At 36.8% G+C, this 25,155-nt stretch overlaps 1 protein-coding gene across 1 annotated transcript; it reads right to left on the bottom strand.

Annotated features, from left to right (window-relative positions):
* Positions 1-19,861: 19,861 nt before the first annotated feature.
* On the bottom strand, positions 19,862-23,660 carry LOC136223799 (uncharacterized). Its single transcript, XM_066011972.1, has 10 exons — positions 23,477-23,660; positions 23,333-23,391; positions 23,196-23,236; positions 23,071-23,102; positions 21,197-21,225; positions 20,907-20,943; positions 20,652-20,708; positions 20,337-20,413; positions 20,162-20,235; positions 19,862-20,073 (listed from the first exon to the last, which is right to left on the bottom strand). The coding sequence occupies exons 1-10, from the start codon at positions 23,558-23,560 to the stop codon at positions 20,054-20,056; spliced, it is 510 nt and encodes a 169-aa protein (XP_065868044.1). The 5' UTR covers positions 23,561-23,660; the 3' UTR covers positions 19,862-20,053.
* Positions 23,661-25,155: the final 1,495 nt, after the last annotated feature.

Below are 25,155 nucleotides of genomic sequence, written 5' to 3'. Positions count from 1 at the left end.
AAGTGTCTTAGCAATTGTTGTTTAGGGCAAACACTTTATCATTTCTAGAAGAATAGAAAGGAGAGGCTGAGTACTCGGTTATAGTACTCAGCGGTAGATATAGGAGTGAGTAGAGGTATAGAGGAAGGTACTCTTGTTATACTCAGCTTCTATCTGTAAAAGGTTTCGTGCTCTACCTTTAAAGAGCTCAGTAGAGAATTCAAAAATCTCGGAACGAGTTCCGGGGACTGGACGTAGGCGAAGAGGCCGAACCAGGATAAGTCTGCTGAGTAATATCTTTCTAACCCTTAAACTCCTTTAATATATATTGCTTGCTATAAAACTGACTAAATAAAGAACTCACGCTGAGTTAAGTCTACTAAGAAGCTGAGTTCAGGAATAGAATCTAAGTGCTATTTCCTGACTCAAGTAAAGAAGCAGACTTAGTCACAAGTTGACTAAGCTTGTGTCTTGAATCTACTTAGTGACGCTGTGTAAACCTTTTCATAAGAAAAGAAGTCAGCCTTAACGGACAAAATTTTAAATAGTTCTATCCCCCCCCTTGGAACTAACTTGTCACGTTATAAGGGACCAACAAGGTGATCCGCCACTAAGTTTTCAGACCCTTTTTTGTCGCGTATTTCGAGGTCGAACTCCTATAACAGAAGTATCCACCGAATTAGGCGAGGTTTCGCGTCTTTCTTCTTCAATAGATACCGCAACGCTGCATGGACAGAAAACACAATAACCTTAGTGCCAACCAAATAGGAACAGAATTTTTCTAAAGCAAATACAATAGCTAAAAGCTCTCTTTCAGTGGTCGAATAATTTCTTTGGGCATTGTCAAGCGTTCTCAACGCATAATATATAATGTGAGGTAGCTTATCCACCCTTTGTCCTAGAACAGCACTGATTGCGTAATTGCTAGCGTCGCACATAATCTTGAAGGGGTAATTCCAATTTGGTGGTTGGATGATAGGTGTCGAAACTAGCTTATCTTTCAGTTCATCAAATGCGTTCTTACAAGTCTAATCGAACTCAAACGCCACCTCTTTTTGCAGCAATTTGCACATGGGCTGTGTTACCTTGGAGAAATCTTTAATGAAGCACCGGTAAAAACCTGTATGGCCAAGAAAAGAACGGACCTCCCGGACACTTCTGGGGTAAGGTAAAGACTGAATTACATCAATTTTTGCTTTATCTACCTCAATGCCTCGAGCTGAAACCACATGTCCTAGAATTATACTTTGATTAACCATAAAATGACACTTCTCATAATTCAGGACCAGATTAAACTTTAAACACCGTTTCAGCACATTACCAAGATTAGCTAAGCATTCATCGAAGGAGTCACCGTAAACAGTGAAATCGTCCATAAATACTTCGATAATCTGTTCGACATAATCAGAAAAAATGCTTACCATACATCGTTGGAACGTTGCCGGAGCGTTGCATAGTCCGAATGGCATCCGTCGGTAGGCAAATGTACCAAAGGGACATGTGAAAGTCATCTTTTCCTGATCTTCGGGTGCCACCGGAACTTGGTAAAAACCCGAATAGCCGTCCATATTACAATAGAATTTCTTACCAGCCAATCTTTCTAACATCTGATCGATAAAAGGGAGCGGGAAGTGATCTTTTCTTGTGGAAGCGTTCAGCTTTCTGTAATTGATATAGACGCGCCATCCATTTTGCACTCGAGTGGGGACCATCTCTCCCTTCTCATTTTGAACCACCGTAATCCCCGTTTTCTTTGGTACCACATGGACTGGGCTCACCCATTTGCTGTCCAAAATTAGGAATATAACGTTTGCATCCAACATTTTCTGAACTTCTTTCTTTACCACTTCCATCATTGGCGGGTTCATCCGTCGTTGTGCATCACGTTTCGGGGCTGCTCCTTCTTCGAGGTGAATTTTATGCATACACGTTGACGGGCTCAGACCTTCCATATCAGCGATTGTCCATCCTATCGCCTTTTTATATTGTCGTAACACCTCAATCAGCTGCCTCTCTTCGTCCGGACTCAATTTGTTTGAAATTATTACTAGCAATGTTTCTTCGGCTCCTAAATAGGCATATTTCAGATGTTTAGGTAGCTCTTTCAGCTCCAATTTAGGTGCCTGCACAACAGATGGTAAAGGGCGCTGATTAGCCTTGATTGTTTTAACATGAAAAGTATTTCCTACCTACTGATCAGATTTCTCCAAAGCGTCGACGATTTCTCTTACGCTCTCCTCCATGTATTCGCTGTCCATGGTCAAGCTTTCACTTAGCGCAACCTGCAACTCATCTTTTCCACTCAAATCTAATATATTTTGGGTTACACGTTCGATAATATCAATTCCACACACAGAAGATACGTCAATTGGATATTTCATAGCATCATAAACGTTAAATTGGACAATCTTACCATCGAAATCCATGGTCATCATCCCTTTATGGACGTCAATTTTTGTTCTTGCCGTGGTTAGGAAATGTCTCCCTAGCAATATTTCAGAAGATTCTAAGGTATTTTCATCGTTTTGCATATCCAACACATAAAAATCTGTCGAAAAAACTAGGTCGTTGACCTGAACTAAAACGTCTTCTAAAACACCTTTTGGGTAGACTAAAGCATTATTGGCAAGTTGAATTACTACACCCGTTTCCTCTAGTGGACCAGCATTTAAAGCAGAGCAAATAGGCATAGGCATGACGTTAATTGACGCACCTAAATCGCACATTGCCCTTTTAATACTGGTATTACCGATTAGACAGGAAATAGCAAACATACCCTTATCTTTGCACTTTTGGGGTATTTTTCTTTATAAAACAGCGGAGACATTTTCTCCCACAATCGCCTTTTCATGCCCCATTAGCTTAGTCTTATTTACACATAATTCTTTCAAAAATTTCGCATACCGAGGTATTTGCTTAATTGCATCAAGTAAAGGGATGTTTACCTCCACCTTTCAAAAGGTTTCGAAGATGTCCCTTTCTTCCTTCTCTCTCTTTGATTTGGCTAGACGGCTAGGAAATGGTGGTCTGATCACCAGAGGTGGATCCTGGTCTGCAATTCCTTTTTCTGGGGGTTTGTCATTTGTAGAACTTTCAGTCTCTTTTCCAGTCACTTCTTTTTCATTCGTAACGGCTTGCTGAGGGGCGCAGGGTGGTTTAGTCTTGGGCAAGACCAAGTCTTTCCTACTGCGTAGTGTGATCGCACTTGCGTTCTGTCTGGGGTTTGTTTCGGTTTGTGAAGGCAGCTTCCCCTAAGACTTTATTGCACTCAACGAGGTTGCAATTTGACTCATATGTTTCTCTAATTTTGTAAATTTACTTGAAGACTGGCGTTAACCTTACCTTGTTCTTCTTGAAATTTAGCTAAGTTAGCGATAACGGACTGACCATTGGAACTAGATGCCATACCTGAGTTAGGATCTGCCTGAGGGGGCCTGTATTATGGAGTCCGATGGTACTTTTGCTGGGCATTTGGTTGGAGAACATTGTTCTGTTGTTTATAACTAAGGTTCGGGTGATCACTCAATCCAGGATTGTACGTGTTAGAGTACGAATCATACCTCTGCTGAGGCTGTCCTTGATACTCGAGAGCGGCATTGATCTCTTCCGGGGTTCCCTCTTGCAACGTAGGGCATTCGTCGGTAGCATGTCCGGCCACCGCACAGATTCCGCACGCCTTTACCTGTACCGTTGTTCCTAAAACCAAATTTTGAACAAGAGAGGTCAGAGAATTAAGTTTTTCCTCAATGGCTGAGGTACTTACCTCATATGTTTTCCTTGGGCTCTTTTGTTGTTTCTCGAACTGTTGCGATGTCGCTACTATGCTTCATCTATCAGATTTCCCCCACTGGCAGCGTCTACCATTCTTCTTTCCATGCTCAGCATTCCCTCATAAAAATATTAAACAAGAGAATGTTCAGTGATACCGTGTTGGGGGCAGCTTGCACAAAGCCTCTTAAATCTCTCCCAATAATCATGGAGTGTTTCTATATCTTTTTGTTTGATGCCGCTGATTTCTCTTCGGATCATCGCTGCCCGCGAAGCTGGGAAATATTTTTCCAGAAATGCTTGGGTCATTCGGACCCATGTTGTGATGGATCCTGAAGGTAGGTTGAGGAACCAACCTTTTGCTGCTTCCTGCAAAGAAAAAGGAAAAGCTCTCAATTTAACTTGTTCCTCAGTAATTCCTTGTGGGCTCATACATGAACAAACATCATGGAATTCCTTTAAATGATTGTGTGGATTTTCACTTTCCATCACGTGGAACTTAGGTAAATAGTGAATTAGTCCCGATTTAAGTTCGAATGCTTCGTCCAGATTCGGATATGTCACGCATAGAGGCTGCTGATCAGCTTGGGGCGCATGAAGTTGTCTGAGGGTTCTTTTCGCCATTGTTTCAGTTTCATGTATCTCGCTTTCTTTGTCGGAAAATCCCTCTTCTTCGCTAGAACTAGGAATTCCAATGGCTTGTGATTTTTGTAACCTCACTTCTTTACGAAGTTTTCTCGCTAATAACTCTATCTCGGATTCGAAAAGAAGTTGTTTAGAAAGTTCAGACCTGGTCATATACGAAATAAAATCAAGTTAGATTAATTCCCGGTAACGGCGCTAAAATTTGATGGATGTCGAATCCACCAAATAAATAATTATTACAGATCAAACTACTGGTTTGTAGAAATGGTAAGTAAGGATCGTACCCTAAGGATTAATACCGATTGATTACGTATATAACTAAATCTAATAAATATAAATTGGGGGGGGGAATGATTGTTTGATAGTTATCTTGGAATATGTTTTGCAAAATTGAAATGAAATTATATTCTGTGACTATTATATGAGAGAATACCGATCAAGGGATATCCACAGGCCTAACAATTATTTCCTGTTGATCATTGAAAGTGGAAAAATATCATAATTGACATGATCTGGATTGGTTATAGTCGTTCCTTATTCATTCGCGACCTAATCCTTCCTTAATTGTAAAACAAATCCTAGAGCACCTAAAGATAAGCCCCTATTCGACCAGACAGTTCTAGCTTAGCGCTTAGAATTTAATCTGTCGAAAGCATTAGGGATTAGAAGGACCCAATCTAAGTTAACCGAATTCTTAGCGATTCCGATTTAAACCAAATCACATGTTTATGCGCTTGAACATAGTTAGGCTTTCAGATGATTACAAATCCTATAGCCTAATGTTGTTTCAATGAATGAAAAAGCCGAAGCTCGGCCAAACTGTAGCCTAAACTTTCATTGAGGGTCTGATTTCATAGATTGATAAATATGTAAACAGATCATACAAAATTAGATTACTGAAATTAATAACAACAATCTCACAATTGGAAACAATGCTAGCCTTTGATTAATCCCTTAATCGATGGAGGAAATTAGCTACGCATAGTCATGAATCGACTATGATAGCTTACAAAGACAAAAAAATGGTGAATGTAAGGTGAAATGGTAAATGATGCTAAAGCTCACAAAAACCCTAACAAGGAAAATAAAATTGTCAATTCAAAAGTGTCTCCCAAAAACAATGGTGGAGTTCCTTTATAGTGTTGATTACAAAGATCTTCAATCTTCTGAGTTCCTTCCTTGATTTCAGGGATTTCCTTCGTTCAAAATATGTTGTGAGACTGTGGAGATAAGTTAGTTTTTGATTCTGCTGACTTGGCGATTTGAATAAGTCGACCCCCTTAGTCTTGGGCAAGACTAAACCAGTGGCGACCGCAAAGCTGAACTTTGAGTGAAAAAGGTCCAAAACAGCCCTACAAGCCTTCTTTTCTCTAATTTGATCCCTGAAAGCACTTATGCAATAAAACAAGATAAGAGGACGACTAGATAAGTAGGTATGTATGTACATCGAGTCATTTTTATCTTTCTTATTTTAGAAAGGCTTAATATATCATTTGCCCCCTGAACTTGTCCAAAAAGCTTGATTGGCCCCCTGAACTTTCAAAGTGTTCCGATAGCCCCCTGAACTTGCAAAAAATGTTTAGTATTAAAAAGGAAGTTATTGTTTGCTCAACTATACAACTTGTCTTCTCTAATATTAGAATCGTATATTCCGATTTTGGCCGTTTTACTTTTTATAAGACTCGTGGAATACATCTTCCGCATTTAAATTACTTTTTTACGACTCGTGGAATATATTGACATCATAAAGGACATGTATGAGGGAGTATGCACGAGTGTACGTACTAGTGTTGGGAAAACTGAAGAGTTTCCTATTACGATTGGAGTGCATCAAGGTTCCGCACTAAGCCCATTTCTTTTTGCCATCGTTATGGATGAACTAACAAGTTCACTTCAAGATGGTATACCATGGTGCATGCTGTTTGCAGATGATATTGTGTTGGTTGATGAGACGAAAGAAGGAGTGGAGATGAAGTTGGAACTATGGAGGCAAACTCTAGAATCTAGAGGCTTTAAGTTGAGTCGAAGTAAGATAGAATATTTGGAGTGTAAGTTTAGCGGCCGTAGGAGTAGGGAGGCAGGGACAATCACCCTAGATGGGAGAGTTGTTCAGGCCTCGGATTGCTTCCGGTATTTAGGATCTATTATCCAAACGGATGGAGAAGTAGATGGAGATGTTGCCCATAGGATTAAAGCTGGTTGGTCGAAGTGGAAGAGTGCTACGGGTTTCCTTTGTGATCCCGGCATGCCTAATAGATTGAAGGGAAAATTCTACCGGACGGCAATTAGACCAGCATTGTTATATGGTACGGAGTGTTGGGCAGTGAAACACTGCCACATCCATAAGATGTCGGTGGCGGAGATGCGTATGTTGAGATGGATGTGTGGTCACACGAGAAAGGACCGGGTGCGTAATGAAATAATTAGGACAAAAGTAGGGGTTACATCTATTGAGAATAAAATGAGAGAAAACCGACTAAGGTGGTTTGGCCATGTGAGACGTAGAGCGCTTGATGCGCCGGTTAGGAGAACCGAAGAGTGGCAAAGGGATGTAGTGGTGAGGGGTAGGGGAAGACCTAAGCAAACTTGGAGGAGGGTGATCGAGAGTGATATGAGTTTATTGGGAATTGAGGAAAATATGGTAGTGGATAGGACGGAGTGGAGGGAGCGAATCTGTGTCGCTGACACGACTTGATTTTCACGGTTTTATATGATGGTTCATGTTAGCCGACCCCGAATCATTTCGGGACTAAGGCTTTGTTGTTGTTGTTGTTGTTGTTTACGACCGAGTGATCAATTGATTACGTTTTATGCAAGTTCATGGGGCTAACTGAATATTTTTTGTAAGTTCAGGAAGCTATCAGAACACTTTGAAAGTTGAAGGGGCCAATCAAGCTTTTTGGACAAGTTCAGGGAGATGAAGGGGCCAATCAAGCCTTTCTAAAATAAGAAAGATAAAAATGAGTAGATGTACATACATACCTACTTATCTAGTCCTCCTCCTATATTAGTTTCGTTTTCATAAAAAAAAAAATTAAAATATCTTCTTAAAGTAACTCTGACTTTTATTCTATTCTATTCATTTAATGGAAACAATTATTGAGAAAATAGACAATAAATTTGAATAAAGAAAAGACCATTTAGATAGAAAATACACGTTATGTTACCATTGGCAATATATAGTAATTAAGCCAATGAGCGATGGGATATAAAGTTGATATAATTAATATTGCTGAGTCAGCACAAGTATTTATTTAATCAATAACCTAATCTTTGTTTATACAAATGCTTACGTTAGTTGATGCTGATAATTGAACTTAACATCATATTATATGCTCTTAAACTTAATTATACGTGCTACGCATACTTAATTAGCGATGGATCTAATGGAAAGTGAGTTGATCCGACGGCCAAAAGTTTTCGTGGTATCTGACATGAGGCGTGTGGTCAGATACACAGCTGACATCATTCAACATCTTTTATTTTTATTATTTTCTTCAAAAATAAAATCTAGCAGTACGAACTTGCCTTGTATACTGCTATTTTTGGTACAACTATTATTCTCTTTATTTTTATTTATATTTATATTCAGTATCCGGATGATATTTAAGAAACTTAGTAATTTTTATATTATAAAAATTGAAGTTTCTTTTTTATGAAAATCATTTTCTTTTTTAGACAACTAAACACAAACACTTGTAGATATTGTCAATAAATCACGAAGATTCCTCGATATTTGTGAAAATATAATAGTAGGGCCAGATAGAATAAATGATAATTAATTTTTAAAATTTATAGCAAACTATTTATTTTTAATCCAAATTCAATGTCAAATTAAAAAGTTGGAGAACTCATAGTATATATGATCTAAAAATCAAAATATAAAGTTATTAAATCAAAGCAGCAGAAGAGTAGACACGTTAGTTAATAGCAAAGTTCAACAGAAATGGTTGAAGATACCAGTATTGTATCTTATATTTTAATGGAGATTCTTTCACATTAATTAATTAATTATTAATCATCTGCTCAACTACATCTGATGCTATCAATACGATTTCATTATCGAATTTATATTTTTATTTCTATTACAAACAATGGCCTGCAAGAAGTTTTTAAAGTCAAATTGGAGGTTTGGAGTCATTTTAACTGTTTTGATTAATCAAATCTATAATATTGGTGTTCGGTAAAAAGATGTTTATCGGATCCAAAAAGATAATTATTTATGAGTTTTTTCAATTAGTTTATTGTTCCATTCCTTTTAATGACATTTTCCCCTCTAATTATTACCATTTAACCCCAAATAAATGTTTTATCATGTCATTTTTTGTCATTCCAAACAGCTAATAGCAATAAGCTAGATTTTACCAAACAAGTTTACACAATCAACTAGTCAAATCAGCTAACAAAAATGACATGATCTTTATCTCACTTTTTCTCACTCTAGTTACATTCTTATTCTTTTACACGACTAATTTGAATGTCGGAATGTTTCTAGAAATCAATCTCAGCGTAGAAGGAACGCTCGATAAGAAAGCAATTCTGAAAATTCCACGTCTCCATTATTTTGTATTACCAAATTTCAAGTATTTCTTTCTCCAATTATTTTGTAACATTTTTATTTATTTAATAATGAATTAATTTTTTTATCCTCTTTCACCCATGGAGGACCACTATGCTAAATTACAAAACTATGCATATTGATTATTTTATGGGAAAAGTAAAAAAAAAATAAACTGACGTATTTCAAACATAAACTATGTGATTTAAAAGTTGGCAAACAATTATCTTAAGGTTGATTATATTAGCGCGCACAGTCCAAATTGACAAACGACATTAAAAAAGGGGTGTTGTTATACCTAGCCTCAAATTCCCACCCCTAGCCCCGTGAAATGATGAAAATGCCCTTTCATGAGTTAAGGGTGGGAAAAAACTATTTTTTTGCTCTCTCGACACTCGGGCGTGTGGCTATCACGCCTCACCGTGTGGTCGGGCGTGATAGCCCCACGCCTCACCTTGTGGTCGGGCGTGTAGCTATCACGTCTGACCACACAGTGAGGCGTGGGGCTATCACGCCCGACCACACGGTGAGGCGTGATAGCCACACGTCCGACTTCACGGTGGGGCGTGATAGCCATACGCCCGCGTGTCGGGAGGAAAAAAAAAGCTAGTCCGCTATTGAATTAAACCCGTAAATACCTGTTACGTAAAAAAAATTAGTCCGTTGTTGAATTAAACCCATAAAAAATTTAGTCCGCTATTGAATTCAACCCGTAAATACCTGAATTAACAAAATAAAAGTTTAACTAAAATTAACAAAATAAAGATTTAGTTAAACTAAATTAAACAAAATAAAATTTACAACAACTAAAATTTACAACATAAAAATTTAGTTAAACTAAATTAATCTAAAAATTTAACATATAAATTATAATCAAATTAATATCAAAATTTCACATATAAATTAAACCCCAAATTAATCTAAACATTTAACAATTTAATTAGAATGTAAATATAATTTCAAAAAAAAATTCAAAAATCCCTCGGGCGTATGAACATCACGCCCAAACCATAGGTCGGGCGTATGAACATCACGCCCGCACTATAGATCGGGCGTATGAATATCACGCCCGAACCACAAGTGGGGCGTGATATTCATACGCCGGAACCGTAGGTCGGGCATGATATTCATATGTCCGACTGCGATTTCGGCGTTTTTGAAAAATCGCCCACAGATTCCACCTTTAAGCTTAAATCAAAAAACAAAAGCGGTAAATCTTACTATTTTCGCTTTCCCTTTACGGTTGTTGTTACGCTCCATGTTTTGGTTCACAAATTAGTCCGGATTTGATCAAAGAGTGTGTAGGGTGTTTGAGAGGTTTTGTGTTTTTTCAAATTTTGGGTAAAGGGTAGTTCGGTATTTTCACGGGGCTAGGGGTGGGAATTCATGGCGGGGTATAGTAATTCACTAAAAAAGTCAAAAGTCCAAGGAAAAAAATTTAATTTTGTCTTTATATTTATTTATTTTATAAATTAACCATTTTATTTTTTAATTATTATAAACAAACCCCAACACAAAAATAAAAATCAAAGTCACCATTTCTCTTCTCTCTTCCTCTTCACCATCCCTCTTCTTAAAAAAAATCAAATACAGAATGAGATTGGAAAATCAAATACACTATCGTAAAATCAAATCAAGACTACAAATCGATCGTGGTAGCAAATACAGTAAGTAGACATTAAACATTTTCTGGAAGAAAATAATACTCTGCTTTAGTTGTAATCTTTTCAATGAGAATTTGTGATTTGATTTTGCAATCCTTTCCATTCTTATGATGGTATCAGAGAAAAATCTTTGTTGAGTTTTTTTATTTTTCTTTTTCTTCTTAAATGGAAAAAAATGCCAATACCCCAGGTAGTTTATGCTGTCTTCCCGGAAATGAGACGTCGTCGCTCACTCTGGCTTCATAAGTTTTAACCGGACCAAATTACCACCAGTGGTCGAGGTCAGTTAAAGTAGCCCTAATGTCTATGAACAAGTTTTCTCTTGTTGATGGAACGACTCAAGCCCCGAACGTTGATGATCCACTCTATGCAACTTGGCAGCGTTGCAACACCATGGTGATATCATGGATACTACACGCAGTCTCCCAACCGATAGCCCAGAGCATAATCTGGCTGGATAAAGCGTATGAGATCTGGACATATCTTCATGATCATTTTTCACAGGGCGATTCCATCAGGATTGCTGAAATCAAGAGAGAAATCCACAACTGCAAGCAGTGAGATCTGGGTATTATTGATATCACACTGGACACAAAATACTATACGATAAGCTTTCAAATCTTAGGCCATTACCGATGTGTAGTTGTGATCCTGATTGTCATTGTGGCGCATTCAATACATTGAGAGACCAGTGAGATGCAGATCAGGTGATAACTTTCCTTCAAGGACTTAATGATATTTCTCTACTGTTTGCACTCAAATACTTTTGATGGATCCTTTACCTCCTTTGAGTAAGGTTTTTCAACTATCCACACAACATGAAAGGCAAATTAACCAGAACGCAAAACACAATTTCGATTCAAACCCATTTGTTGGATATGCAAATACTAAGAAGATAGTGCCAAACAATAGCAAATCTACTCCCAAACTCAGTAACCCATCCAAAAAACCATATAAACCCACTAGAAATTTGCCTATCTACACCTACTATGATACTCCTGGTCATATTAAGGACATATGTTATAAAAAAAACCTGGGTATCCCTCAAATTATGGTAGCAATAAACCTAAAAACTAGGGGAAACAAGCTTATTCTAAAGCTAATTATGCAGCACAGCAACAGGGGATGGTTATGGATCCATAAGAATGTGATTCAGGAGAAGAAGAAGAGTGTGCCAATCATTCAGCAGATCAATTTGTCTTGACCAAAAGCCAGTATCAAAAATTAATAAATCTGCTACCACAGTCCAGTTCGAATGGGGCCCATCTAACAACAGTGTCAATACATATATCAAGAATGATGCATCTGGTATAATCCTAAGCTCACACTCTCATCATACATCCAAAGAAGCTTGGATAATAGATACTGGTGCCACATATCATATAATCTGTGACAAGAAATTTTTTAACTCCTGTGAACCTATCTTGAACTGCAGTGTTAGTCTTCCTAATGGTGATTCTGTGTTGGTCCCCTATATGGGTATAGTTGTTTTTGTTGAAACACCTTTCCACATAATTTTGATTTGACAAAATTATTTAAGTATAATTAAAAACATATTCTAAACACACTAAGCTTAAATGCTTTGATTTATACTACTAATGTGTTTGTTCAATGTTGAGTTAAATTGTTTATAAGATACAAAGTTTAAAAGGCCCAAGCCCAATACGGAAGTCAAAGCCCAAGTCAAACAGCTTAAGGCAACTCGGCCCGCGTATGTCAAAACGCTGTCGTTATATACAAAATGCAACTCAGCGGAAGAAGGATCTAGAAGACCCTCGTGGAACAACTTCGGGACGAAGCTGCTGAGTTGATTCGACAAAGCGTACAAGACAGCAGCTGGCGAAGAACAACTTCCAGACAAAGTGTTTCTACTTTGGGTAAAGTTTAGACGACACAGTATGCTGTCTAGTTGACCTTACCATAAATGGAGAGACATTCTACCGAGCTGACCAAAAGCTGACCGAGGACAGAAGATACTCTAATCTGATTGGCCGAGAGCTCTGAGCAAGTCAGGATGACAACGACAGGAAGCCGTTTCCCTCCAACGGTTATTTCGAAATTCGAAATGACCGATGCCTCAGACGTCTCTATAAATAGTGCCATCAGTTGCTTCATTCTAGAAATAACTTGATCAAGCCATTACGCTGACCAAATTTCTACGCAAAGTTCTGCAAGCAAAAGCAAAGCAATCTTACACTAAATTTCATATCTTTTGTGTAAAAGTCTAGAGTGATTATTCAATCATCTAAGGTGTCTTAGCAATCATTGTTTAGGACAAACACTTATCATTTCTAGAGATTAGAAAGGAGAGGCTGAGTACTCGGTTATAGTACTCAGCGAGAGATTAGGATTGAGTAGAGGTATAGAGGAAGGTACTCTTGTTATACTCAGTTGCTAAGATTGTAAAAGGTTTGATGCTCTACCGTTAAAGAGCTCAGTAGAGAATTCGAAATCTCGGAACGTGTTTCGGGGACAGGACGTAGGCTTGGAGGCCGAACCTGGATAAATCTGCTAAGTAACATATTTCTAACCTTAAACTCCTTTATATATTTATTGCTTGCTTAAACAAAAACTGACCAAGTAAAGAGGTCAAGCTGAGTTGTGCGCATTGAATATCTGAGTTCAGGAATAGACTCTTAGTGCTATCTCCTGACTTAAGTAAAGAAACTGATCTAGTCACTAGTTGACTAAGCCAGTATCTTGCTATTCACTCAGCGCCACTGTTAAAACCTTTTTCTCACGAAAAAGAAGTCTGCCCTAACTTAAAATTTTTAAATAGTTCCTAACCCCCCCTTGGAACTATACGTGTAACGTTATAAGGGACCAACAGTTTTAAGTCCAAATTTCATATTGCGAAAAGTGTTATGTGTCCCACAGTTTGAGTATAATTTAATTTCTACTATAGCAAGCTGATAGAGACTAACAAGTTGTGTGTGATTGTGACTGGAAAAACATGTACAATACATGATCTTACAAGGTGGGAGATGATTGGCTTAACTAGAGAGAAAAGGGGATTATACCATCTAGTTCAACCGTTACCCAGTTTTTCAAATTCTCCTTCACCTGCAACCATGTCAGTCTGCACAGATAACAATATTTGGCATTTGAGATTTGGCCATCCTTCCTTTGGTATATTATCCAAGCTAAAGGATTCTTTATCTTTAAGCAATTTATCACCTAGTACTCCCTGTGATGTCTGTCAAAGTGCAAAACAGAAAAGTTATCTTTCAAATTAAGTTCTAGTATAGCAGCAAATGTATTTGGTATTGTCCATATTGACATTTGGGGTCTAATGAAAGAATCATTTACTGATCAACACTATTTTCTTACAATAGTAGATGATAACAGTCGATATACATGGGCCTTTTATTAAGAACTAAGGGTGAAGCAAGGGAAGCACTGCAAAAATTTCATGCATATGTTTCAACTCAATTTCATAAGAACATTAAAATTATCAGATTTGATAATGGACCAGAGTTCTTAATTCCCGAATTTTATGCTAAGTATGAGATCATTCACTAGACTTCTTGCCCTGAGACACCACGATAAAATGGTAGGATGGAACGAAAACATCAAGATATCATGGTAATAACTAGAGCATTATTGCTACAAAGTTCTATGCCTACTGTTTTCTAGCCTGAAGGAGCTAGTCATTCAGTCTATCTTTTTAATAGACTCCCTTCTTCAGCCATTGACAATAAAACACCTTACCAAGTTTTATACAAAATCGAGCCAGACTTGACACATTTAAGAGTTTTTGGATGCCTGAGGTATGCATCAACCTTAGATAGACATAAAACTAAATTCATAGACAGGTCTCTTAAATGTGTATTTATGGGATACAAAAATGGTGTTAAGGGATTCAAAATGTAGAATGTTATTCCTAACACAAATTTTTTTGTTTAGGAATGTCAAATTTTTCGAAGCTCATTTTCCTTTTAGCTCACATGGTTCACCAGATCATCTTTCCTTTTGCAATGATGATGAACTGGATAACCTTCATCCATCGTTACCTTCAGAAGACCCCTTTGATCCCCTTGATGATGCGACGCCCATTACCACACCACACCTTGATATTATTCCCATTTCATCAGAAGAACAAAATGATATCCCACTTCAACCGCCACCACCAAAGTTACCAAATGCTCACAGATCCAGTAGACAAACTCACCCTCCTACATATCTAAATGATTACCACATAGCTCTTTCACAAGGATCACACCTCCCCTTCCACACCAAATCCTCCTACCCTCTCTCACAAACCCTATCTTACGATAACCTTTCACCAACTAAAAGGGCTTTCTCAATTAACATCACACGCCATACATAACCTAACACCTTTGCACATGCACAAAAGATGCTAATTGGTGACAGGCCATGAATGGGGAGTTACTTGCATTAGAAAACAACCATACCTGAGAAATGGTGGATTTACCAAAGGAGAAATTTCCAATAAGGTGCCGTTGAGTTTTTAAACTCAAGCATAAGTCAGATGGTAGCATCGAACGCTTGAAGGCTCGATTGGTAGCCAAAGGCTTCACACAGCAAGAAGGTATTGATTTCATTTCAACTTTTGCTCATGTTGCGAAGTTCACCACCATACGAACTCTCTTAACAATAGCAATTGCAAAGAATTGGCATGTTGAACAACTTGATATCAACAACGCGTACCTTCATAGAGATCTAAATGAGGAAGTTTACATGTCACTGTCGCCTTGCTTTCAAACAGCTAAACCCAACCAAGCTTGTCTCTTGAAGAAATCTCTATATGGGCTTCGACGGGTAGGCCGCCAATGGAACATCAAGTTCACAACTGCCATTAAACAAGCCGATTTTCTTCAAGCACCATCTGATCCTTCGTTATTTATGAAAGGCACAGGTGATGACTTTAGTACCCTATTGGTTTATGTTAATGATGTCATTCTAGCAGGTAACAATATTGCTTCCATCAATCACACTAAGCAATTTTTGCATCACACTTTCAGTATCAAGGATCTCGGGCCACTGCATTACTTCCTCGGCTTTGAATTTGCTCGAAGTAGCAAAGGGTTGCATGTGTGTCAAAGAAAGTATGTATTGGAATTGCTCAATGATTATGATTTTCTAGAGAGCAAAGTAGTTGCCACACCAGTTGTCCCTAATTTTAAACCTACACCTCAAGCAGTTGCACTCAACGATATTACAGCTTATCGCCGCTTGATTGGTATTATACACAACACACACTCGTCTTGAGCTCTCCTACATCGTTAATAATCTATCTCAACATTTGTATGCTCCCACAATTGATGACCTTCACCGGGCACATCGAGTGCTTCGTTACCTCAAAGGGACACCAGGCCTTGGACTTTATTTTCCTTCCAGCAACAAGCTGCAGCTACAAGCCTTTCAGACTCAGATTGGGCTTCCTGTCCTGATTCTTGCTGCTCCATCGTGGGCTATACAGTCTTCTTTAGGACTTTTCTAATCTCATGAGGCTCGAAAAAGCAAAGCACTGTGTCCCGTTCTTCTTCGGAGGCTGAGAATCGAGCCATGACATCTACATCTTGTGAACTTCATTGGTTGCTTAACCTTCTTCATGATCTTTATTTGCCTCGATCTGATTCTGCCCTGCAATAACGCTTCCGCTCTTCACATTGCTCAAAATCTAGTCTTCCATAAAAAGAACTAAACACATCGATATTGACTGCCATGTTGTTCGTGAATGGGTATAATCTGGTTTGATCTGACTAGTGCCAATCCCTTATGCTTTATAGCTTGCTGACCTATTTACTAAAGCTCAACATTCTCCTCAACTAAAATTTCTGGTTTCCAAACTTGGCATGTTCAGTCCTTACCTTGCCAAGCTTGAGGGATGGTAATGAAATGAATACAAACAGGGGATTCTGCAACGGTCAAATTTCAATCCCTAAAATACCAAATCCCCTATTAATCCCCAATTCCAATTACCACTCATTCAACAAAAACACATCGTTTCATTTTTCCTTCTGCACTTTTCTTGCCCATCATCATCAAGATACATGGACGCTGATAATTATCCTTTACTGCTTTCTCTTTCCTTGCTATTTTTGTTGTAACCATTTTTGTCTTCTTTCTTCTGCTATAATCTTTTCAATGAGAATTTGTGATTTGCTTTTGCAATCCTTTCCATTCTTATGAATAAGTGCTCCCTCTGTTTCAGGAGCTTCTACTTCTTCCAATTTCATATCCAACTCTGAGTTCTTATGGTTTGATCTGCAAGGCTACTACAATGTTGTTGTAACTGTCTATTTGTGGTAGTTTTTCTCTAAAATTTGGCTATCTTTGGTATTCGGTATGTATCTCTTTCTTTCTTTCTTTTTCTCTGCATCAGATCCATTTACTCTCTTTATTTTGTGAATTTTTAGGGTGCCCTACAGCTTCAAGGAGTACTAAGGGACTTGCATCAGGAGCGCATACAGATCAAGCATGCTTCTGACTCAAATTTGGCAGATGCAAAAGCTTTAACTGTTGGTATGGAAGATAGATCTTTGGAGGTAGAAGCAAGAGTATGTGCTACTGGAGCCAAGCTTGATGAGCTCAACCATAAGAACTCAGATTTGTAAACTTGATTTGATTTCACCTCTCAATCTCATTCTGTATTTTTTTAATGGAGAGAGATGGTGAAGAGGAAGAGAGAAGAGAGAATAGAGATGACTAGTTTGATGAGCTCAACCATAAGAACTGTGTTTGCTAACGAAATCAACCTCAAGGTATATGTTTGCCAACTTTTAAACCACATAGTTTATGTTTGAAAATGACCCAAACCACATAGTTTATTTTTATACTCCCCTTATTTTATTTTATTTTTATCATTTTATTAGTCTAAAATAAATGTTTTGTTCTGCCACATAATTTTTCCTAACTAATGAGTATGAGAGGTAAAAGAAACATTTATTTTGAAATCTATTACAACGACAAATAAAATTTAATAATGAAAAGTATGCTTATACTATCAGTTTTTCTCTTCCATACTAGAGTTGCACATTACAAAATTGTGGAAAATAAGGCTTCCACATGAGTGAGAAATACTTTTTCATGCTAAGTAAAAAGATCTCCTATTGCCAAATAACCTTGATGGAGTTTTATGAGCAGTGAATTTTTAACAAGTACAAAAGTCACAATTTCAACATTGGTGCTCCCAAAACAAAAAGGTACTTCAGATTATATCCATCCATACCTATATGCTCCACACGTGTTCCTTTAAAAGGTGGCGCTTGACATAGGTTTACCTTCATTGATTATTACCATAGAAAGGTTTGGACTTATTTCTTGAAGCACAAAAAAAAAAAAAAAAGGATGCCTTTCACACTTTTAAGCAATGAAAAACTAGTGGTATGAAAATTAAAATGTCTCTATACTAATAGTGACTTGGATTTTTTTTTTGTAAGGGTGAATTCAACATATTTTATAAAGATATAAACATCTCTAGACATCTCACAGTTCCAAGAACACCACAACAAAATGGTGTAGTTGAGTGAATGAATAGAACCATGTTAGAAAAGGTTCATTGCATGTTGTCAAATTTTGTACGATATCAAGACTTTTCAGCAAAAGCTTTCATATTGTCATTTAGTGAATCATTTTTTGTCTGCTTTAATTAATTGTAAATGATATACATGTAGATTATTATAATATGAGGATTTTTGGGTGTCATGTTTATGTCCATGAAGCCAGAGATGAACTAGTGGCATCACGCGTCGATGCATGGCAACGATAAAAAAAAAGTGAGCGACGACACGTGAGGAACAACCGTTGAATGCATAGCAGCCATATTAAGGGGAGAAGTCGATCTAAGTAAGAGGAGATGATTAGTATGGTGAAACCAACTGAACCCAGAAATTATGGCCCAAATTACCAAGTAACTAGCTACGGATATTTTTGTATTACATGTTATATATACAACTAGCTACGGATATTACCCCTAAAGTCAAGGAGGCATATTAACGCTACAAGTAGCCTAAGCATGCTCCATCAAATTTAGCAGTGGTTTAGTAGCCTTAGACATGCTATTCATTAATTACACAAATTTTCAAACCAAATCTCGATCCTTCTTGAAGAGAATATCCATTGGTGAGAATGAGACCCATGAAGATGAGATCATAACTACTAATCTTATTGATTTGTTATATGATATGCAGTTTAAAATGAATCAGTCTTTTATTCGACAATTCTAGGAAGCATATAAAATTTAACATGAAACAATTTTATCATGGGTTCACATGACCTATTAGCAAAGATTGATCTCCAAATGAGTGAAGATCACTCATGGAAGATGATAGGCTAAAGTTGGCTAAAATTAATTATACCTATAACCTTTCAACTTTGGTTTTATTTTCATCGTGGCTTCTTAACTGTAAAATTGGATAGTATGACCCCTAAACTTTACACTTTACTAAAAATAATGGTCATTTTTATTATCGATCAAGTCAAAATGACCGATGACGATCTTAAAATAGAAAATTCTAAAAGTTAAAATTATTTAAAATCATATTTACCATGAAATCATGATTTTTCGATTTTTTAAATCACCATTTTTTTTTAACTCTCTCTAAGCAAACATTTTTTTTTTCTAACCGTACAACACTTAAATGCCTTTAAAACCAAAAAATTGAAAAATTTAAATTGTCTAGGATATCATTTCCATTAGATCTACACTAGAAGATTACATGCTATTGAAGTGATCATCTTGATCAACCATAAAAATGATCATTATACTAGTAAAATACAAAGTTCAGGTGTGGTAATGTTGAATTTTAAAATTTAGAGATCATAATAAAAAAAATTAAATGTTTATGGTACTAGAATCTTTTCCCATTCACTAGTACTACTAATGACAAAAGATAACCTTTTCTACAGGATTTAAACATTTGGACTTAAGATAAATGATTATGCTCTACGTATGAAAGAAGCCCTTTTCAAACTCTATCCCATGATTTAGTTGCGGAGTTGAAGTATAAAATTATAAAAACATGCGTTAGAGATTTGTACTTACTTTCAATGTTTTAAAGGTTATCCTCTCTTCAATTGTAAAGCTCGTAGTACATTATTTGGTGTTTGTTTGGAACTCTCTTCTTCTCCTTTAAAGTGCAATCATTATTTGGTAGTATTTCTTTTCATTGGTCATTTTTTAATGAAAGTGTTTTGAGAAGGATCTTTCACCATTAGTGTCGATGGCCAAATTCTGAAATTGTCAGTTTCACTATATATATTCTCTTGGCTTTCTAGTGCATATTATTAAACAAAAATTTATTTGCAAAAAAATAAATTCCATAACATAATTCAAAATGTTAACCCTCGCAACGATCCCAATATTTCCTTCCACTATACATAAGAAATGTCATAAAAGAGGAGCTTTCTAAGATTTTGTATGAAAAGGCAACAACACTGCTTTTATTTGTAGTGAACAACTTCAACTTTGGCTTCATATTCTACAATTAGCAGCTGCATGACACCACACAGAAGAGCATCAACTAATTGTATCCTTTTTTTAAACTAAAAATATTGTTCATATCAAAACTAATCTACTTACTGCAATACACAAACTGGTTCAGGTCAAGACTAATTCTGCCTTCCTTAGCTGTGTCAAACGAATTAAAAAGATTCCTGCACCATATTTATCCATATAATATAATTAATTCTGTATAACAAACTTCCTGCTGCCATTTAACATAACTAATGCAGAACAAAGGTCTACGATAACGCACCGAGCAGACTGTAAAAAGATACAAAGAGAAATGAAATCATCCAGACGAAACCTTCCACTCTTCTTTTCATCAAAGCTCTGACAAATAAACACAAGTTTAAGTATTTAGGACCAGTCTCCAAGTCATCAACAGGAAATTAGATACAATTCAGCATGAGTTATATCTACCATATGGCTCTAATTGAAGAAATTGAAACAGATTATGCCAAATTAACCCTCATTAAAGATGAGGGACGTATTTCATCTAATGTTTCTTACAAAAATAATTTATCATCTCTAGACTCATCTCATTCATTATATAAATTAGAAGCCTTACTTCACAGACTGTGTAGAAAGCTGGAGAGTCTAGCGAGAAACCAATTTTCACCAATCCCTGTAAAGTGTAATCAACTTCAACTGTGAGAAACCAGATAAGTAGTAGGGTTCAAAGGGGGAAGAAAAATTTATGAAGTAGGGCTGGCTTAAACTAGATATATTTACAAAAATGATGCTCATCATCTAAACTTCATCTTAGCCACAAAGTGGATTTTTTATTTTTTATTTTTTTCCGCTTGTGTGAGAGAGAACCTACCGCATTTACATCATCATGAACAAGGTACCCACGACCCCTGTAACAATTCAAAAGTTGCCACAGTTAAGACAGAGAAGATATTTTTATCATAATGAAGGGACCATAGCATATTTCCTTCAGAGAGTCTCTAACTATACAATTCATTCTACTAACACAAAATTAGACCATTATAATGCTTAAAGGCAAGTTAAAGTTTATTAGAGCGATGAAATATGGTTTACAGTACCAGAAGCATAAATTTGGCTAACCTAAATAATACTAGCATGTTGACAAAAGGATACTAAATTTACCTTTCTAGATCAGAAAAGGCACGCTGAACCTGCAAACAAATCAAACAGTGTGATTCAGATTAAACATCACAAATTCTTGAACATATCCTTGTTCCTTGTTTGGAAGTTACATATCAAAGATCCATTAAAAATGAACTGTCATCTAAATATTAGTAATAACTAGTCAATGATGTTCTATGACATTTTTCCCAAATTGAACTTTATATTGAAACAGTGCTGGATATATAAATGCAAAAGATTTAGTTGGCAAACTATGTAAAATGACACGTTCCCCACCCTAAACACAAACTTCCTAGAAGAGAGGCAGTTTTGTAAGTGGAACAGCCGCCAACTTTTCTCACATTCTCTTCAACTTCTTCTGGCATCTTACTAAGCCATTTCTTAAGGACTATTAAAACAGTCAGAATCCAGATTTAATTGATATTAATCAGGAGTAGACACTATCATCTGCTCAAACCTTGTCTGCTGCCAACAGTAACCATTAAATAACCAAGTCAACAAATTAGGATTCTAACTATAGCATAAATTGCATTAAGCAAAAATATCCAATTTGTCCTAACCTCTGACAACAAATTAGAAGCTTTAGTCCAGCATGCTTCAGGTGGATGCACAGACGAACTCAGATCCTTTAAATCTTAAGAAATAAGTAACAAGCTTGATAAACATCTGATTGCATCGTTATATTAGCTTCCAATAACACGAACTATTGCAGCTTCGCACCTCACCTTCCATTTATAAGTTCCCCAAGTTGGTAATCGCCAGATGCAGTAGCCATTGCAGCAGTTCTAAATGGACAATCTAAATTGTTTATCTTGCACCTTTTGCGTGCCAGTTATTTCTTTTACAAAGAACACTTTATTTCATTCACTTCCAACTCAGAATTGCCAGCGTAATGCAACTGCTCCAGTGACTCTTGGAAAACATGAGCTGGATATCTGGTTCGTGATTTTCATAACATAAGCACAGGGAAGTTATACCTGGCAATTATGCACACCCTAACTTTTGTGGCCATCAACATACTGAAAACATATCAGACTTATTTATACCAGTATTTATTTTGATAAATTTGTTCTCACTCTTAAGTTTACAGCATATTTCCAAAGGAGATGAAATAACAATTGTCATGTACTGTTTTGGCCTTGCCAGAATCCACCTTCAGGGAAGAAAATACAAGTATCCAAACAATGCTACATCTTGGTTCATTGCTATTATTTTCCATGTGAAACTACAGTTGTCTGAGGGATTTGAACTACAAATGTCAAGCTTATGCAGGGCCCATATTCCTTTGATGAAGATAGGTCATAATTTAGCCATATGATGCTCCCAAAGTACTGCTTTTTCCAACCTTTTAACATTTTGAATTGAAATTCCTGACTACTCTTACCTTGATCTCTATGAGTTCCATGAATAGCTTCATCCATTATTTGAAGGAGGAGTAGGGGAAATGCAGCATACTTCAACTGAAAAGTGAGTAGATTTCAATAGAACTTTCCTGAGATATTACCCAAGAGCCCATACATATGCTGCTTTTATCTCCTTTCATCTGTTCCTGCACCGAGCATATGATTTGCTCCAATTTACAAACGCTGGCTTCAAACACTGCCCCATCAGGCAAATTGCACATAAAATGTTGAATATGATCAACTTATATATTTTTACAAAACACGGCTTTGAAAGAATTTCATTTAAATACAATACGGAAGCATACAGGTTCCCTTGTAATCAATTAAATACATAGCATAAGACAGGAAAAGAATAATGAAATGGAATGAAGAAATTGTACATATGTTGATCTGTAGCAGATTATATGGATAGAATACATTTCAATCTCAATTGGTGGAAAAGAAGGCAAGGCTCGTGACAGAAGTACAAACCTTTATAAGGAATTTATTCAGAGCAATGAATTCTGCATAAAGATAGAGATTTTGATCAAATGAGGATAAGAAAACTTAAGCTTGGTGTAGAAAAAGAAAAGAAAAATTCAGTAGAGAACAGAAACCTCCAAAACTCATAGTCCCATTCCTATCAAAGTCATACATCCTGCAAAAACAAAATTCTAAGAATTGGAGGCGCAATTTCCGATGGATATTAGAAGAGTGAGAATTAAAAAGGCAAACATACAAATATATTAATAACCTGATCATTTGCTGGACAATAGAGAGAGGGAATTGGAGATTACCAACAGCTAAGGCATTCTGAGCAATAAATGAAAATAATAATTTACCAAGATATAATCATAATAAAATTAGTAAAACAATACAAACGGGAAAGATAGACGACCTGAAGCTGAGTTGCAGTGATGCTACCGGTGCTTTCCGAGTCGACTCGCCCAAACCACTCTTTCAGAATTGCCGTGTTCTCCATCTTCGGCAATTTGAGCTTCAGCGATCCACGCAAATTATCCCCAAACTGAGACGAATAGTTAACAGGGAATCGTTTCCTTGCGATAATTATTCGGGTAAGAGTAGTTATTGACTTTATACATAAGGTTATTTCTCTCGATACGTAGACCAGTAGAGCTCACCTGGACCCTGAATGATCAAATGAATTTGGTCATTCACCATCAGATCTAGGATCACTAAATCTACACTTTAGGATGTTTTGGATATCCACCACCGCACGATTATAATGATCCTAGATCTAACGGTGAATGACCAAATTTATTTGGTCATTCAGGGTCCAGGTGAGCGCTACTGATATGCAGACATATCAACAAGCTTAATTAGATCGGAATTACATTAATAGAGGAAACAAAAGTAAATTTTGTGTTTTAGTTACGTATTTACTAAAATATTTTTGTGATTTAAAATTTTGTAAGATTTGAAGTTTTCTTTATTTGTAAATTTAACAATTTCACTAAAATTATTGAATTGGTTTGTATAGCATACATTCAAAACAAAATGAAGGTTTATAACACCTATGTAAATGAATACGAATACGGATTATCAAATTGCTTTTTGTAGTGCAGTTGATTGCAATGGAAAATCGGAATTCGTATTACTGAGCACAAATAACCTACACCGAGTTAATCGGGAGAAGGCACGATAGATCCACAAACTAAGGGCAGCCGTTGAGACTTGACGGAACAAGGAGGAGAAGGAGACTACATATCTCTCCAGGGCTGTTTCCAGCATTTTGGAGGCCCTAAGCACATTGTGTACTTTTTTTCATAAAGAGGGACGGGTGCACTACGCATCCCCGCTTAAGCATGGTCCGGGGAAGGGTTCCATCAGAAGGGTGTACTGAGAGCAAACCTTCCCCTACCAATTTTTTAACAAGAGACTGCTTCTAAGGCTCGAACCCGTGACCTCTCAGTCACACGACAGCAACATGTACTTTTTTTTCATATCTAAATTTAATACTATTTTAGAAATAATAAATATTAAATAGTAAAACTAATATACTTTGTCTACCAAAAAAAATAGTAAAACTAATATATTAACTACAATTCAAATCATATAATAATAATCTAAAGCTAAGAAATTATTATTCTTCTTGGTTTTGTATATGTAAAATCGAGTTTTCTTTTATATATATGTAAAATCAAGTTTTTTCTCACCAGTCATGAGAGAAGCAAACAGCCGATAAATTATTAATTCCTGAAAATTAAGGGTATTATTATACCGAGCCTCAAATTCCCACCCCCTAGCCCCGTGAAATGACGAAAATGCCCTTTCATGGGTTAAGGGTGGGAAAATGCTATTTTTTTTGTTCTCCCGACACGCGGGCGTGTGGCTATCACGCCTCACCGTGTGGTCGGGCGTGATAGCTACACGCCCGACCACAAGGTGAGGCGTGGAGCTATCACGCCCGACCACACGGTGAGGCATGATAGCCACACGTCCGATCTCACGGTGGGGCGTGATAACCACACGCCCGCATGTCGGGAGGTCAAAAAAATTAGTCCGCTATTGAATTAAACCCGTAAATACCTGTTACGTAAAAAAAAATAGTCCGTT

This window comes from Euphorbia lathyris, chromosome 3 (genome assembly GCF_963576675.1).
Source record: "Euphorbia lathyris chromosome 3, ddEupLath1.1, whole genome shotgun sequence".
NCBI classification, from domain to species: Eukaryota; Viridiplantae; Streptophyta; class Magnoliopsida; order Malpighiales; family Euphorbiaceae; genus Euphorbia; species Euphorbia lathyris.
This window is presented reverse-complemented; position numbering and strand designations above follow the sequence as displayed.